At 36.6% G+C, this 14,970-nt stretch overlaps 1 protein-coding gene across 1 annotated transcript in view; it reads right to left on the bottom strand.

Moving 5' to 3' along the window:
- adcy2a (adenylate cyclase 2a) overlaps positions 1-14,970 on the bottom strand; it is a 184,493-nt gene that overhangs the window by 152,072 nt on the left and 17,451 nt on the right. Inside the window, exon 2 of the mRNA XM_056474969.1 lies at positions 3,481-3,678. Within this exon, the coding sequence (XP_056330944.1) occupies positions 3,481-3,678 (198 nt within the window). The remainder of the gene's footprint in view (positions 1-3,480; positions 3,679-14,970) is intronic.

The raw sequence follows: 14,970 nt of genomic DNA, 5'->3' as shown, positions 1-14,970 counted from the left end.
CAATTCAAAACTAGATTGAAGACCTATCTGTTTAGTAAAGCATACACTCAGTGCACCACTTAGCGGGCTTCCACACAGGTTTCTGCACCTTGTTTATATACACTATGAACAGCAGCTACGCTAATTATTCTCTTTATTCTCCATTTCCACCTGGGGATACTCTTCCCGAGGCCCTCCGACTATGCATAGTCACTGATTTGATCCAAGACCAACGACGAGATGATCCCAAGGTTTCCATATCCTGGACCGGGCCGTATCCCCAGCAGCTACTGTGGTCATGGAGGAGTGGAGAACATGAGACTGATTCCTGTGACGCTCCAGGGACAGTTGAATCTTCGCTGAGGCCAGCTTCCAGCCTCCGCCGCAGAGACTGCAGCTCTGCACAAGACGTTTGGCCAGCAGAGAAATTAAAATGGCCGTGCCCAACTGAGTCTGGTTTCTCTCAAGGTTTTTTTTCTTCATTTTCGCCAATTAGTGAAGTTTTTTCCCTCTCCGCTGTCGCCACTGGCTTGCATGGTTCGGGATCTGTAGAGCTGCGCATCGTTAGATTTGCTCTTCAGTGTTTGGACTCTCAGTAGTGATTATTAAACCACGCTGAACTGACCTAAACTGAACTGAACTTAAACACTAAAAACTGAACTACACTGTTCCAATTTACTATGACCTTTTATGTGAAGCTGCTTTGACATAATCTACATTGTAAAAGCGCTATACAAATAAAGGTGAATTGAATTGAATTGTTTCGGCTGTTGTTTCGGTGATGAAAATCTTTCCTAATATATTTATGTATATGACTTTTATAGCAGGAAAAAACAAATACTATGGAAGTCAATGCACACAGCTTTCCAGCATTCTTACAAATATCTTCTTTCGTGTTCAACATAAAAAGAGAATCAAACATGTTTATTACAAGCAAAGGGCGAGTAAGTGACAGAAGTGTCAGTTTAGGGCTTTTAGCTGTCATGGCAACCATATACAATGCACACTATGCGGGATATGCGCCCCTAAGAGTAGGAAATATGTCAGCGTAAGATCATTTCTATGGAAGATTATCAGACTTTAGAGTTAGTGACGAGATTTATAGTCTAACAAGAGCAAACATTACATTGATATATTAAACAACGGATTGGAGATGCTTTTATACTAAGCATTCGAAACTTTCCATGTGTTATTTATTTATTTTCTGCATCATAAATCTTCATATTACGCCTAAATGGGCACAGGCATGACTAAAATTAATAATGAACCATTTACAGTAGCTTACCTTGTCATGGGGTTGACAGGCATTTTGCTGATAAACTTTCTAAACTTCGGCGATAACACCAACTCCAGCAACAGTAAATAAACTATTTTACCCGCATATTGTTCTTACTCTGCCACTGCAGTGACGTAGTTTCTGGGCATGATTTTCTTTTCTTTTTTTCCATGCATTTCTTTATATTTTTTTTACTCAGTAATGGATATGAAGCTAAGTACAATACTTTAGGCAAATCATACTTAAGCAAAAGTAAAATAGAAAAAAATTATAATTATTTTTTCTGGGTTTTCACCTTTAATTGATAGGACAGTAGAGAGTATTGACAGGAAAGTGTGGGGAGCAGAGAGAGGGGAAGGGTTGGCATAGGACGACGAGGTGGGAATCAAACTCAGGTCACCATGAGCAACGCAGTGCATGTGTCAACGCACTAACCCCTACACCACTGGTGCCGACTAGTAAAAGCAAAATTACAGATTTAAAAAGTACAAATTCTCAAAAAACTACTTAAGTACAGTAACTTGAGTAAATGTAATTTGTTACTTTCCACCTCTGAATGCCAGTATAGTGTACAATTCAGCTGCATCTTTGCTTATAAAATGAGATGGAATAAAATATCATTTCAAAAACAGGAATATGGAGCCTTCAGCACATAATCATTCTCAGTCTCAGTGTTGCAGGTGGAAATGCAGAAAGAGTTTAGAAATATAAAACACCTAAAGATGGTGTACTGGTGTTCACTAAGGGTAAACTGAGACTCTTCCAATTAAAACCAGAAATGGAAAAAAGTAAACTGCACAAATAATAGTAGTTTTAGAAGGATTGCTGATGTAGATGCCAAAAAAAATAATACAAACACATACAAATAAGTCCTACAGTGGCGATTCCTACAACGCTTCATTGGCTGTTTCAGACGCCAGTAGCTGATGTGCACTGTATAGTTAAATGAAGGGAAAAGATGTTTGTCTAAAGATGCCAGTGGCACATCACAGTATATTAGACACAAATATTTAATAATACTCCAGTCTATACATAGTGGTCAAACTCCAGACTCCCATTACAGCAGCAGCAGGATGAATATGAAACCCCATTTTCTAGAGACATCATGTTTTATGTTGTGCATTGAAGAGTAAAGTTGCAAAAAAGAAAAAGAAAAAAAGACAAGATTTATGGAAGTCAAAAATCATATTTTTACATTGAGTATTTAAGATTTCAATTGCAAAAAAAAAAAACATTATAAATTTATTATTTTTTAAATATGTGAGCAAACTATATCCTCTTATAAATATCACTCTATAAGACTGTTATACTGCCCATGCATTGGATGGAAACACATTAACCCCGGAACAGGACTTACCATATGAAAATTGAACAAAATGTAAACTAAAATCAAAGAAAAAAAAATGTTTATGAATACCTACTCATGTACAGAAGTATAGGTGAATTAGGTGGCAGAGAAGCTGACTCCAACTTGCTCAAGAGAAAAGCTGTTGTTATCAATCATTGATTACTTCACTAAATCAGTTTAATGGTGAAGGGATTGATCGAATAGACCTAGTGATGCAAGGTTTGTGAAGAAATTTCATGCATTCTTGTAAAAGTATTTTGTAGTATTTTCAAAATACAAAATACAGTATTTTATTTAGATACTTGTGGCTCCTGTATTTTGTATACAGTAGTTTATTTTGATACATGTAAAATGGAGGTATTTGGTATTTTATTTTAAAATACATTTCAATGTATTTTTGCTCATCCCCGATTCAAACTACTTATGTAAAATGAGCTTCTTTTTCACAATTTGTTTTTTTTGGGCACAATTTAATTGTTTCATTTTCAATCCAATTAAATTTGTAAAAACTAGTAAGTAACCTAAAATCCTTCATGTTGTCTCAACACAAATCGTTTGTGTGGAACCCAGCAATTTTTACATGGTTGATTTAAATATACAACAACATGCATTTTATTTTGTGAATTTATTAAATTTTTTAATTGGAATTCTCTGAAATACTCTCAGCCAGTTTTTTTATGCATATTCATATGCTAATTGGGGGCTGTTCCATAGATCAGAACTTTGTTTTTTGATGCAATTATTGTTATTTTGCCAATTCAGTCTCAACCAGTCAATCTCACATTACTCTTTTCCACTGGTTGTCAAGAATACAACATCAGATAAAAGGCCCATGACTGAAAACAACCTTATGGGGCTGAAATCGCACTCATCTTACCTGATCCCAGGGACAGATGATTCCTCCAAAAAACATAAAGAGGTAGCCCATGGCAACCAGACAGCCCCAGATCACCAAGGAGAAAACACGGAGCAGCTTCTTGAAGACGGACTCGATACAGACCAGAACAAAGATGGTGAGGAAAATAGCCAGCGCAGTGGGGACAGTGATTACAAAGGCGACGTGATCCTCGATATCCTGCAGAGAGATCACAGTGTTACACAAAACCCTTCAACTGCTTCATCCAACTGCACCTGCATGACAGCCATTGCATAATACTTTACCAGATAAAGCAAGATCTGCTAATTAACACAGAACCCTACAGATCTGTATGTCAAAATGAAAGACTAAGCAGTGACTTTTTCTGCTTAAATTATTTCTTTGTAAAAATAGTCTGCCACTATTGCTCTTAACTATAGAAAAAAGGTCACACTTTATTTTGATGGTCTGTTTGTTACATTGCATCTACATGTCAACTAATTCCCATTAGATTATAAGTAGGCTGTTAGGGGCGGTTAATTCCGCTGTGACGACCCCAGATTACAGTTTTTTTACAATCGTTTTGCCACAAATTTCAAAACTGTAGTGTCAATTTTGAAAACTTTAGACACAAAATTCACAACCATTGGCAAAATTGCAAATTTTTGCAAAACTCTTAACTCTTTTTTTCAAATGCTTGGATACAACACACACAAGTCAAAGATACTTTGTTCATTGAATAAAGATCACCTTTTCAATAGAATACAATTAAACATCAAATTGATCCCATTTCAAAATGCAACTCAAACATCCTGAAATAAATGCGTACTTAACATGATGTTATTATCAACTGATACAAGCACTCAAAATGATAAATAACTGTTATTTACTGTTACTCTGGATGCATGGAAACTGATGTACAATATTACATGTTTAGATGATGAAAGTTTAAGGATAGAACAAATGACATCAGTTACCACAGAAGATGACAACTGGACTACATTATCTATTCATCTTTATTCATCCTTATTACATATTTATGGTTTCTTTGTTCCATGTACCACTTTTACAGACAATGTTTTCATATTTGACATTACTGTATGTAAGAAAGCCCAATCACAGCAGACCAATGACAGAAGGTTCTTTCCAAGATTTTTGAGTAATGAAAACCTGTGACCTGTGATGTAGAGGAGAACCTGTGACCAAATCCACAAGACCAGACTGATGGAAACGCAGACCCCAAAATAGAAATCTTATACATATAAATATATGCAAATTACATGTGACATAATAGTTAATATGAATTTGACATATGTAAAATATGTCATACATGTCAAAATATTGCAATCTTTTTAAACCACTAGAATTACAAATATGTACATATATATTACGTACATATATGTTACGTCCATCATTGAATCAGTCATCTGCACGCCAATAACTGTCTGGTTTAGCTCAGCTACCAAATCCGATCGAAATCCGGCAAATCATTGGTACAACCCTCCCTACTCTCCAAAAACTGTACTTATCCAGAGCTAGCAGAAGCGCTGCCAAAATCACTCTGGACCCCTCACACCCAACACACTGCCTCTTTGAACTTTTACTTTCTGATCGACGCTACAGAGCACTGCGCACCAGAACAGCCCAACACAGAAACAGTTTCTTCCCTCAAGCATTCCATCTCATGAACACTTGATGATAATAATTGTGGAACATCACTACTTACTTGCTATACACTTTTTATACACATATACACTTATTTAACAACACACTTTACATGCCAATTTGCACTTAACAGCTGCACATATAACGTTATATGTAGTAATATACCTGTACATACACTTGTCAATTTGTATATTTGCATTCACTACTTACTTCTATTTCAAAAATATATTTATTATCTGTTTTTTGTTTCTCTCTGTAATTCTGTTGCACTGTAGAAGCTCTGTCACGAAAACAAATTCCTCGTATGTGTGAACATAGCTGGCAATAAAGCTCTTTCTGATTCTGAAATATTATATCTAATATGTTATATATTTTACCCCTACAAATATATTACCTATAATTTGTATATGTGTCCATATGGCTGTATATGAACATGCACACACACACACACACATATATATATACATATATATGTGTGTGTGTATGTGTGTGTGTGTATGTATTATATGGTTAAAAAATGTAAACAGTGATTTTTGCACAATTTTGACAAAGTATTGACTATTTTGAGATTGTATATACAGTATGTGGAATCCAATTGTAATTTGCATATGTTGCCATATGCCATATATCAGCTTTTCATATGGGAACGTGCAGTGAGAAAAACATTACAGTAAACCTACATTATGATGGAATCAATAAAACTAGTTCAGTGTATCCACTGTCTGTACTGTTTTCTCTACACTTACGTATAAACCATAATGAAACCTGTATCATATATTTTAAACAACAATATTTAATGATTGTTAAAGATTGTTTATTGAAACGATGTGCATCTTGTGTGCTGGTGATCTAAAGTTCTGTTCCCGAGTATTTGTATGATAAAAGGATTATGTGTACCAATGACCCTGCAAATGCAAGACTTCTTTAAGGAAAAGAACACAGCATGCAGATTTTGAACACCGGAGAGTCTGTGTTAAAAGTAGTGTTTGTTTAGAGTTTTGTGTCTTGAGTTTTGAAAATTGATATTAGGGTTCTGAAATTTGTGGCAAAAAATGAAAAAAATTGAAAAAAAAAATGTAATAAGCCGAAAACAAAATGAATGAATGAATGTTGGCTGGGGTTTGGGTTGGGGTTAGTGTAAATTGACATGTACTTGCAAAGTTTCTTATAGTCAGTTAAATGTCTGCTGAAGGAGCAGTATCAACAGATATTACAGTTTTTTTCAACAGCTTACATGCGTTATCAAAACAGTATCACCTTTTTTCAAAACTCTACACACAATTTACAAAACTGCGCACACAAAATGCAAAATGCCTCACATCTCCTTCAAAATGTAACACTGCATTCAAAATGCCATAAACACAGGTCAGAATGAAGCATTTGCATCACATGGCAAACACTCCTTTCATTGTATAACACACTTGGATATGGCATGCACACACGGTTATTCTAAATCTAAAGCTCATGCTCTTTAGGTTTATTTCTACATTTCAATCCAATGTTTTACAGTGACAGTAATCTGCTGAGAGGAGTAACAGGTACACGGTTGTAACATGTTAAATGTTACTATTATTATTTTTTGATTTATCTTTTTGCATTGTGTATTGTTTGGCATGTTGACATGCAATACTGCTTCCGACTTCCAGGGGCACTAGGTTGATTTGCACCCTTATAAAGAGCCACTTACCATAGAGTAAGTAGGAGGATTGGGGCAGAGCCATAGGCCGAGCAATCACAGAATCTGGTTGCACAACTAGCACAGTAGGTGGCGATATGCACAAAGAATGCAATTCGCCAAAAAACTAAGAAGAAGAAGAACAAGTAAGTAGGAGTGTTTGGTAGAGTGGACACCACATGTATCCCTTTTTCTACCGGCCTTCAAATTCAGTCCAATGTTTTGAGAACTATTGAAGTTATCGCTCAATTGTGAGTATATGTGTCTTTTATTTGATGTGTTGTGTTTAAACAGTTATTTTATGTCATTTTTTGTTTGCTTGTTTTAGAAAGGACTGTTTATATGTTGCTATCATCTTCTGTTGGTTTGCTGTTCTTTGCTGTCCCCAATTTCTTGGGGAGCAACACAATCTCACTTAAACAGGGCAACTTGTCTGCTTTCCTACAAACAACCACCTCTTCTAAGGAGTCACAGGACATCATAAGGAATTATTGCATCGCTCTAAATGATAAGTGGTCACTGACTTTTTTTTTTTTTTTTTTCCAGAAAGACTATTTAGTTTCAGACTTTTTGGTATACCTTGTTTGTTCTTGTTGTAACTGATGTTTTTGTTTATTTGATGATAAATCCATACGCGCGTGTAAAATTAAAGTTTACACTTGATATCATTTGTTTCAAGAGTGTTCATTTAGTACAGCCAAATTCTGTAGAACCCCCTCAGAGTGATACCAAATCGAGAAGAGGTGTTGCACTGTAAAAAGAAAATATTTATTAGGCCTAACACTACTGGTGTTTATAACATAAAAAAAATCATAAACATAAATGTAAAAAAAAAAAAAAAAAAACATGTAAAGCAAACGTATATTCTCCAGAATATAGTAAAGAACACAATTGTGTGTGAGGAGAGTCTCGGAGGGAAGACGCGTCCATTACCTGGTCATCATACACTTTACAGCACTAGGCTCAGAAGAATTCCTCTATTGTTTTTAGAGGAATTTAGAAAAGGAGAAAATGGGGAAGGTACAAAACTTGTGGAGTTTTTTTTTTTTTTTTTTTTTGGACCAGAACATCCCATCATCTTTGGCCTATAGCCTATTAGTGATCAGTTAAGAAATTAGTGTTTGCGCATTTGAGGTGTGTGTGTGTGTGTGTGTGTGCGTGCGCGCGACTTTTTGTGAATGCGTGTGTCATTTTGATTGGTTGTGTTTGGAAAAAGAAAAGCAAGTTGCTTTGTTAAATTTGTGTTTTAGGTAGAGAGCTGTGTATAGTCTTTTGAGAGAGGTGTTTTATACAATTGAAAATTGAGTTCAAGGCCGAGAAATAGTTTATGGTTTTGGAGATTTGAGGTGTAGTTTTGCATTTTGAGCAGGATTCAGAAATCGAGTGACAAGAAGATTTTGTGTGTAAGCAATTGGAAAAAAACTAAAATCAAAATAAAGTGTTACTGAAAAAAAGATAAAACAAATTATATCAAATTCTGTATTTATTCAGCACAATCGTTAATTAAAAATACTTTAAAATACAATAATTAAAAAGACAAATAGAATAATTATGCATTGGGTGTTTTAAATGTAACTTATTATAATTGCTTGTTATATATATGCATTATGTAACAAAATTGCATTTATATTTCTGCTCTTGTACTGTATACTTCATCAGTATTAGCATAACATCATTAGAGTCTCCCCTAGTGTAACTTATGGCCGTTTCCACTGAACGGTAGGGTTTGTTTTCTTTTTATGGCCATTTCCAATGTCAAAAGGTACCTGAAAGCGAACCATACCACTTTCGGAAGGGTACCTAGCACAACAAAAGGGTACCAAAAGGTGGAGCAAGACTCACAACTGAACACTATTGGTTTACAGAGATATGTCACTGTCTCGTGCACAAGCTAAGAGAATAAAAACAAAGGAAGCGCCATTTTTAAATACACAGCTGAGACACTACACCATAATAATGTATACATATAATAACAAGTCATGGTCGGCCCGAGCTCAAACAAACCTTGTCGTCATCTTGATGAACAGCCACAAGGCCAAGAAAAAAAGCAGAAGATATTTTAAGAAATGGACAAACGCAAGAAGTGCAAAATAACAAAGAAGAAGCCGGAAAAAACAACGGAGCAATTGAATGTTTCAGCAACCTAAAACATGAACAAACCGCCATGTTTAACTTTTATCATCACCTTTAAGACTATTATGAACTCGAAATGATGGAATTACTTTCTAACAGTGGTTACATGTGCTGGTGAAGATTAAAGATACAGATTAGAGGTTTGCACTGACTGGGCTATCATCGGAGACTGTAAGGGTCTGTATGTGTTCATATTTGTTGCAGAAGTTACAGTATTCTGTTTTGCCCCATCATTGATCTGCAATTACAATCAAATCCTGTTCATAGAAAGGTTAGTAATGAACATTTATACACAAGTATTTATGTGTATAAAGCATGTTTTGTGAGAAGTGCTTCTCATATAATATGTGAAAGACTCGTACAGCTTTACTTTGATATTTCCTTGAGCAAGAATGACGTCGACTGAAACTTTCTGTCATACACCACGCTTTGTACAATTGGTACCCTTTTGGCAGTGGAAATGCAAGCCTGATAAAGGTGACCCGTACCAACCTGTACCGTACTGTGCCACTCCGTGGAAACGGGCCATTATAGTTCATAATGTCAATAATCTTGCAAAGCTCTAATCAAACACACCTGCTACTAACTGCATTCCAATTAATTCTCATTAGAGTATTTTAAGACAGTTTGCTGATACTTCTTCACCAATAGACATTTTACTGACTAATTTGAATTAGTTGCCATGTAGTTGCAATGAAACTTATAATCAACAACAAATCGTCACCTTGGAATTATACGGTTCTATCTGCATTCTACATGATTTTGAGATATTGAGCTTCAAAGTTTTTGCATTCCATATAGCAAACAATATGTGTGTAAATTATGTAAAAAAATGTGTAAAAAAATGTAAATTATCAAAGTTCTCTTACATTTGCAAATTGGAGTAAAAACAAAAACATGGTAAATGCAGATAGAACCTTCTAATTCTGAAAAGTAATTTTCCGCTTGGAATTATAAGGTTCTATCTGGCAGATCATTCATTGAAGCCTTAATTTTCAAGAAATGCAATCAAAAATACATATGGCGTTGTAACAATATGTTGATGCTTGAGAAAGTTGCATTTTTGCTTTCTATAACATTTATTTCATGTTTTAGGATGATTTTTTTTTTTTAATGTTAAATTAAGCATACAAGGCTGTGCTAAATATTTTGTCCAGTGCAGATGTTCATTTTATCTAATTAATATGTTAATATGTATAACATATGTTTTATATGAATTATATTGATTAAACTATATGCCCCATGAATTATTTACCCTTCAAGACCTAATATTAAATTTAAAGACTTAAATTTGCTCTTCTAAAGTATGGGTAGCAGAGAGAGGGGAACACACTAACCACTAGGCTAACGAAGCCAACACGTGACGTCACACACTTAACAATCGGATAGTATCTGGATGCAGCGTTGATTATATACTCTAAAACTGCAAGTCTCGGACTTGCAATGTCAGACACAATGCACTCAATGGAGCTAGTGACGTTACTGTGAGGGGTAGGGTTTGGGGTGGGGTTAGGTGTGCACATTTAAAAAGCATTGCATGCAGCTCAGCTTGCAACTGCACTAGATGTACATCCAGATCCCTTTAAGTAGTTGTGATGCATTTTTTCTATAACAAAGGTGGGAGTAAGCCTTAGCAATCTCAAGCAAGTCCAAGTACATTTTTTGTGAGAGTCAAGCAAGTAAAGTTACTGCTTTAGGTCAAGCATCTAAGAAAGTAGGTGGCGCAGTAGGTAGTCTCACAGCAAGAAGGTCGCTGGTTCAAGCCTCGGCTAGGTCAGTTGGCGTTTCTCTGTGGGGTTTGCATGTCTCCCTGTGTTCATGTGGGTTTCCTCCGGGTGCTCCGGTTTCCCCCACAGTCCAAAGACATGTAGTACAGGTGAATTGGGAAGGCTAAATTGTCCGTAGTGTGAGTGAGTGTCTATGGATGTTTCCCAGTGATGGGTTGCGGCTGGAAGGGCATTCACTGCATAAAACATGTGCTGGATAAGTTGGCGGTTCATTCCGCTGTGGCAACCCCAGATTAATAAAGGGACTAAGCCGAAAAGAAAATGAATGAATTAAGAAAGTAACTGTCAAGTCATAGAAGCTAAAAATAGAGTAGTTATATACAACATACAGCTGTGTTGTTAATACAGTAGTAATAATAATAATAAATACAAAAACAATAATAATCTAAAACATTAAACTGCATAGCCTAAAATATAAATGTAACTGAATGTATCCTATATGCATGAAATTAAGGTAAAAGCATGAAAAGTATTTAGGTACATTTGTTGCAATATGCCTTAAACACACACTGTTCTTCAATTTAGTTCCTGATTTACCTGAGGTCATTACAGTAGAATGCACCTGCAATTACTCTGGCATATGTTTTATGCAGCAGCAAGCAGTGAGTGTATGGGAAACACCTATACACCCTCTCTTTCACAACACATTCGTTCATTCACTAAAGCCAATGATGTTTTACTAAATTCACCAATATTGCATGTATTTGGACTGTGGGGGAAACCAGAGCACCTGGAGGACACCCATGCAAACACCGGGAAAACATGCGAAACACAGAAATGTCTCCTAGTCCAGCCAGGACTCGAACCAGCAACCTTTATGCTGTTAACCACTGAGCCAACGTGCCGTGAAAGCAAAAAGGTATCAAACAATTCAGGTATAATGGTTTCTATGCAATCAAATGGCATTTTTCAAACAGGTGTAAAATTTTATTTTTTTTTTTTCTTTATGGAACATGAACACATCTTTTAGTTGGTCCCTTTACTTTTAACAAAAGAACAAAAACAAACAGATTAAAAAAAAAAAAAAAAAACTCAGCTATTTGCAAAACCTTGACTATTACACATTATGAATGTGGTGTGTGTGTGTGTGTGTGTGTGTGTGTGTTTGAGAGAGAGAGAGAGAGAGAAATAGAAAGAAAGAGAAATTGAAACACCCCAGTCTAATAAAACCACAGAACAAATGCATTAAAGTTTCATTTTAAATACAAAATGGGAAATCAATTTCTGGATTGGAATTTAAATAGGCAAAAAGTTCATAAATGGCTAAAGCCCCGTAAACCATTCTACACTAAAGATCCCCCATCCATTTATCAAAAGGCATCTTATACATAGACCTCCAACTTCCTTTTACTAAGTAATGCCACTTTGATCTCTTAATTCGTTCAAAAGCTCTACTATGGATTACTTTCATTGAAAGCATATATGCCTCCTCTTTGCCCAAATTTAAATTTGTAAAAACCATGCATAGCAAAAAAATGTATCAATCTGGTCACAGTTGATGAGATATCTAGACATGGAAAAATATAATCACAGCCATCCTGCCACTGATTAAGCAGGTCATGATCTTCAGCAAACTCCCTTAGTGACTTTGGCAATGATTCCCACACTTCTATTACAATCCTTTTCATTAAATTTCACATATTATGTTTGCCTAATTCAATATTACTTTATGGACTAATTCAATAAGAGATGAATGCATCGTTTTAAAAAGATGACCTAACTTTGTATAACTGGCCTCTTTCAGTGCTGACAGGACTCTGTCCCTCTCTCTGTCTGACAGGAATTGTGCATTTACACAAATTCCTTATTATTTAATCCTTTACATTTTTTTTACCTTTATATTGGTTTGGTTTGCCTATATGCGACTAAGAGATGAAAGCCTAGTTGGCATGCTTTTGAGCTGCCAATAAGTCTTCTTTTAACTGTGAAACGATGCTTCAGGCTTGTTCCACCGAGTCTGAAGCAATCAGTCACAGAACAAGAGAAAAGCCACACTTTAATCATTATAATTCAACACATTAATAATGAAATTAAGCAATAGTAGGATATAATTTCAAGGGGTGGAACGATGAATATTAAAAAATTTTACACGCATTAATTTTCTTTTCAGCTTAGTCTCTTTATTAATCCGAGGTCACCACAGCGGAATGAACCGCCAACTTATCCAACACGTTTTTACACAGCGGATGCCCTTCCAGCTGCAACCCCTCTCTGGGAAAAATCTCTGGGAACCACACACACTCGTTTACACTCATACACTGCAGACAATTTAGCTTACCCAAATCAACTGTACCACAAGTCTTTGGACTGTGGGGGAAACTGGAGCACACCCACGCGAACGCAGGGAGAACATGCAAACTTCACACAGAAACGCCAACTGACCCAGCCGAGGCTCAAACCAGCGACCTTCTTGCTGTGAGGTGACAGCACTACTTACTGCGCGATTGCGTCGACAAATTTGTAGTACTTTTTTGCTATTCAAATTGACATATATATAGGTTAACTCACCAGCCACTTTATTAGGTACACCAGCCACTTTATTAGGTACACCTGTCCAGCTGCTCGTTAACGCAAATTTCTAATCAGCCAATCACATGGCAGCAACTCAATACATTTAGGCATGTAGACATGGTCAAGGGGATCTGCTGCAGTTCAAACCGAGCATCAGAATGGGGAAGAAAGGTGATTTAAGTGACTTTGAACGTGGCATGGTTGTTGGTACCAGACAGACTGGTCTGAGTATTTCAAAAACTGCTGATTTACAGGGAGTTTCACACACAACCATCTCTAGGGTTTACAGAGAATGGTCTGACAAAGACAAAATATCCAGAGAGCGGCAGTTCTGTGGGTGCAAAAGCCTTGTTGATGCCAGAAGTCAGAGGAGAATGGCCAGACTGGTTCGAGCTGATAGAAAGGCATCAGTAACTCAAATTACCACTCGTTACAGCCGAGGTATGCTGAAGAGCATCTCTGAACCTAGATGCGGATGGGCTACAGCAGCAGAACACCACACCGGGTGCCACTTCTGTCTGCTAAGAACCAAAAACTGAGGGTACAATTCGCACAGGCTCACCAAAATTGCACAATAGAAGACTGGAAAATGTTGCCTGGTCTGAAGAGTCTCGATTTCTGCTGCAACATTCGAATGGTAGAGTCAGAATTTGGCGTCAACAACATGAAAGCATGGATCCATCCTGCCTTGTATCAACAGTTCAGGCTGCTGCTGGTGGTGTAATGGTGTGACGGATATTTTCTTGGCACACTTTGGGCCTATTAGTACCAATTGAGCATCATGTCAACACCAGTATTGTTGCTGACCATGTCCATCCCTTTATGACCAAAGGGTACCAATCTACTGATGGCTACTTCCAGCAGGATAATGCGCCAACGACAGGTGTGTAAGATGTGTGGCATCCACATGCATGGGTTCTAGAATTGGTTCTGGAGGTTTGGAGTTCTCTGGCTATCAGATTGGAAAAGACTACAAAAGGAAAACAGGTTGGTTTTGGCATCAGTCATCCTGCCCAGTACATTTTTTTTGTATTGTTTGCAACACAAATTGAAAATTTTGTATGCTAATTGATAACACACAAAGCCAATGGTGTCATCAATGGCAGAGAGATGTAAATGGAATGATGGTTTCAATTCTTGATGGAGCATCATCAACAAGGAGTGCATATGCTTTAATATGTTGTATTAAAGTTTTCCATTGTTTCAGATGATATAATCACTGCCTCATTGATGAACCACCACCTGGATATCTAGAAACCTCTTGTAAATAAACCAGGAAGGAACTTGTGCAGACCAGGGGTCACCAGGTTTCTTACTGGAGGGCCAGTCTCCTGCAGAGTTTAGCTCCAACTCTAATCAAACACACCTGAAAAAACTAATCAAAGTTTAACTAGGTATATTTAACTTCCTGGCTGGCCTGTTAAGGCAAGTTTAAGCTAAACTCTGCAGGGACATATTGGTTACCCCTGGAGCTAGGGCTGCACGATTAATCGAAAAAAGATCATGATCTCGATTCGACCCTAGATACAATCTTAATTCAGCTTTTCTACGATTCAGCCAATTATATTTTCAAGGTCAGGAGAGAAGCATAAAGGCAGTCGTACAAGTCTTCACAGGAACATGAACACATTCAAATGGTGTTAAAAGTGTCACATACTGTATTTATAAGGTATAATTCACCCAGAAATGTCATTTCTGCCTTCATGTAATGATAAATTTGCGGCCGCGAAATCACACAAG

Source organism: Danio aesculapii, chromosome 16, assembly GCF_903798145.1.
Source record: "Danio aesculapii chromosome 16, fDanAes4.1, whole genome shotgun sequence".
Taxonomy (NCBI): Eukaryota; Metazoa; Chordata; class Actinopteri; order Cypriniformes; family Danionidae; genus Danio; species Danio aesculapii.
This window is presented reverse-complemented; position numbering and strand designations above follow the sequence as displayed.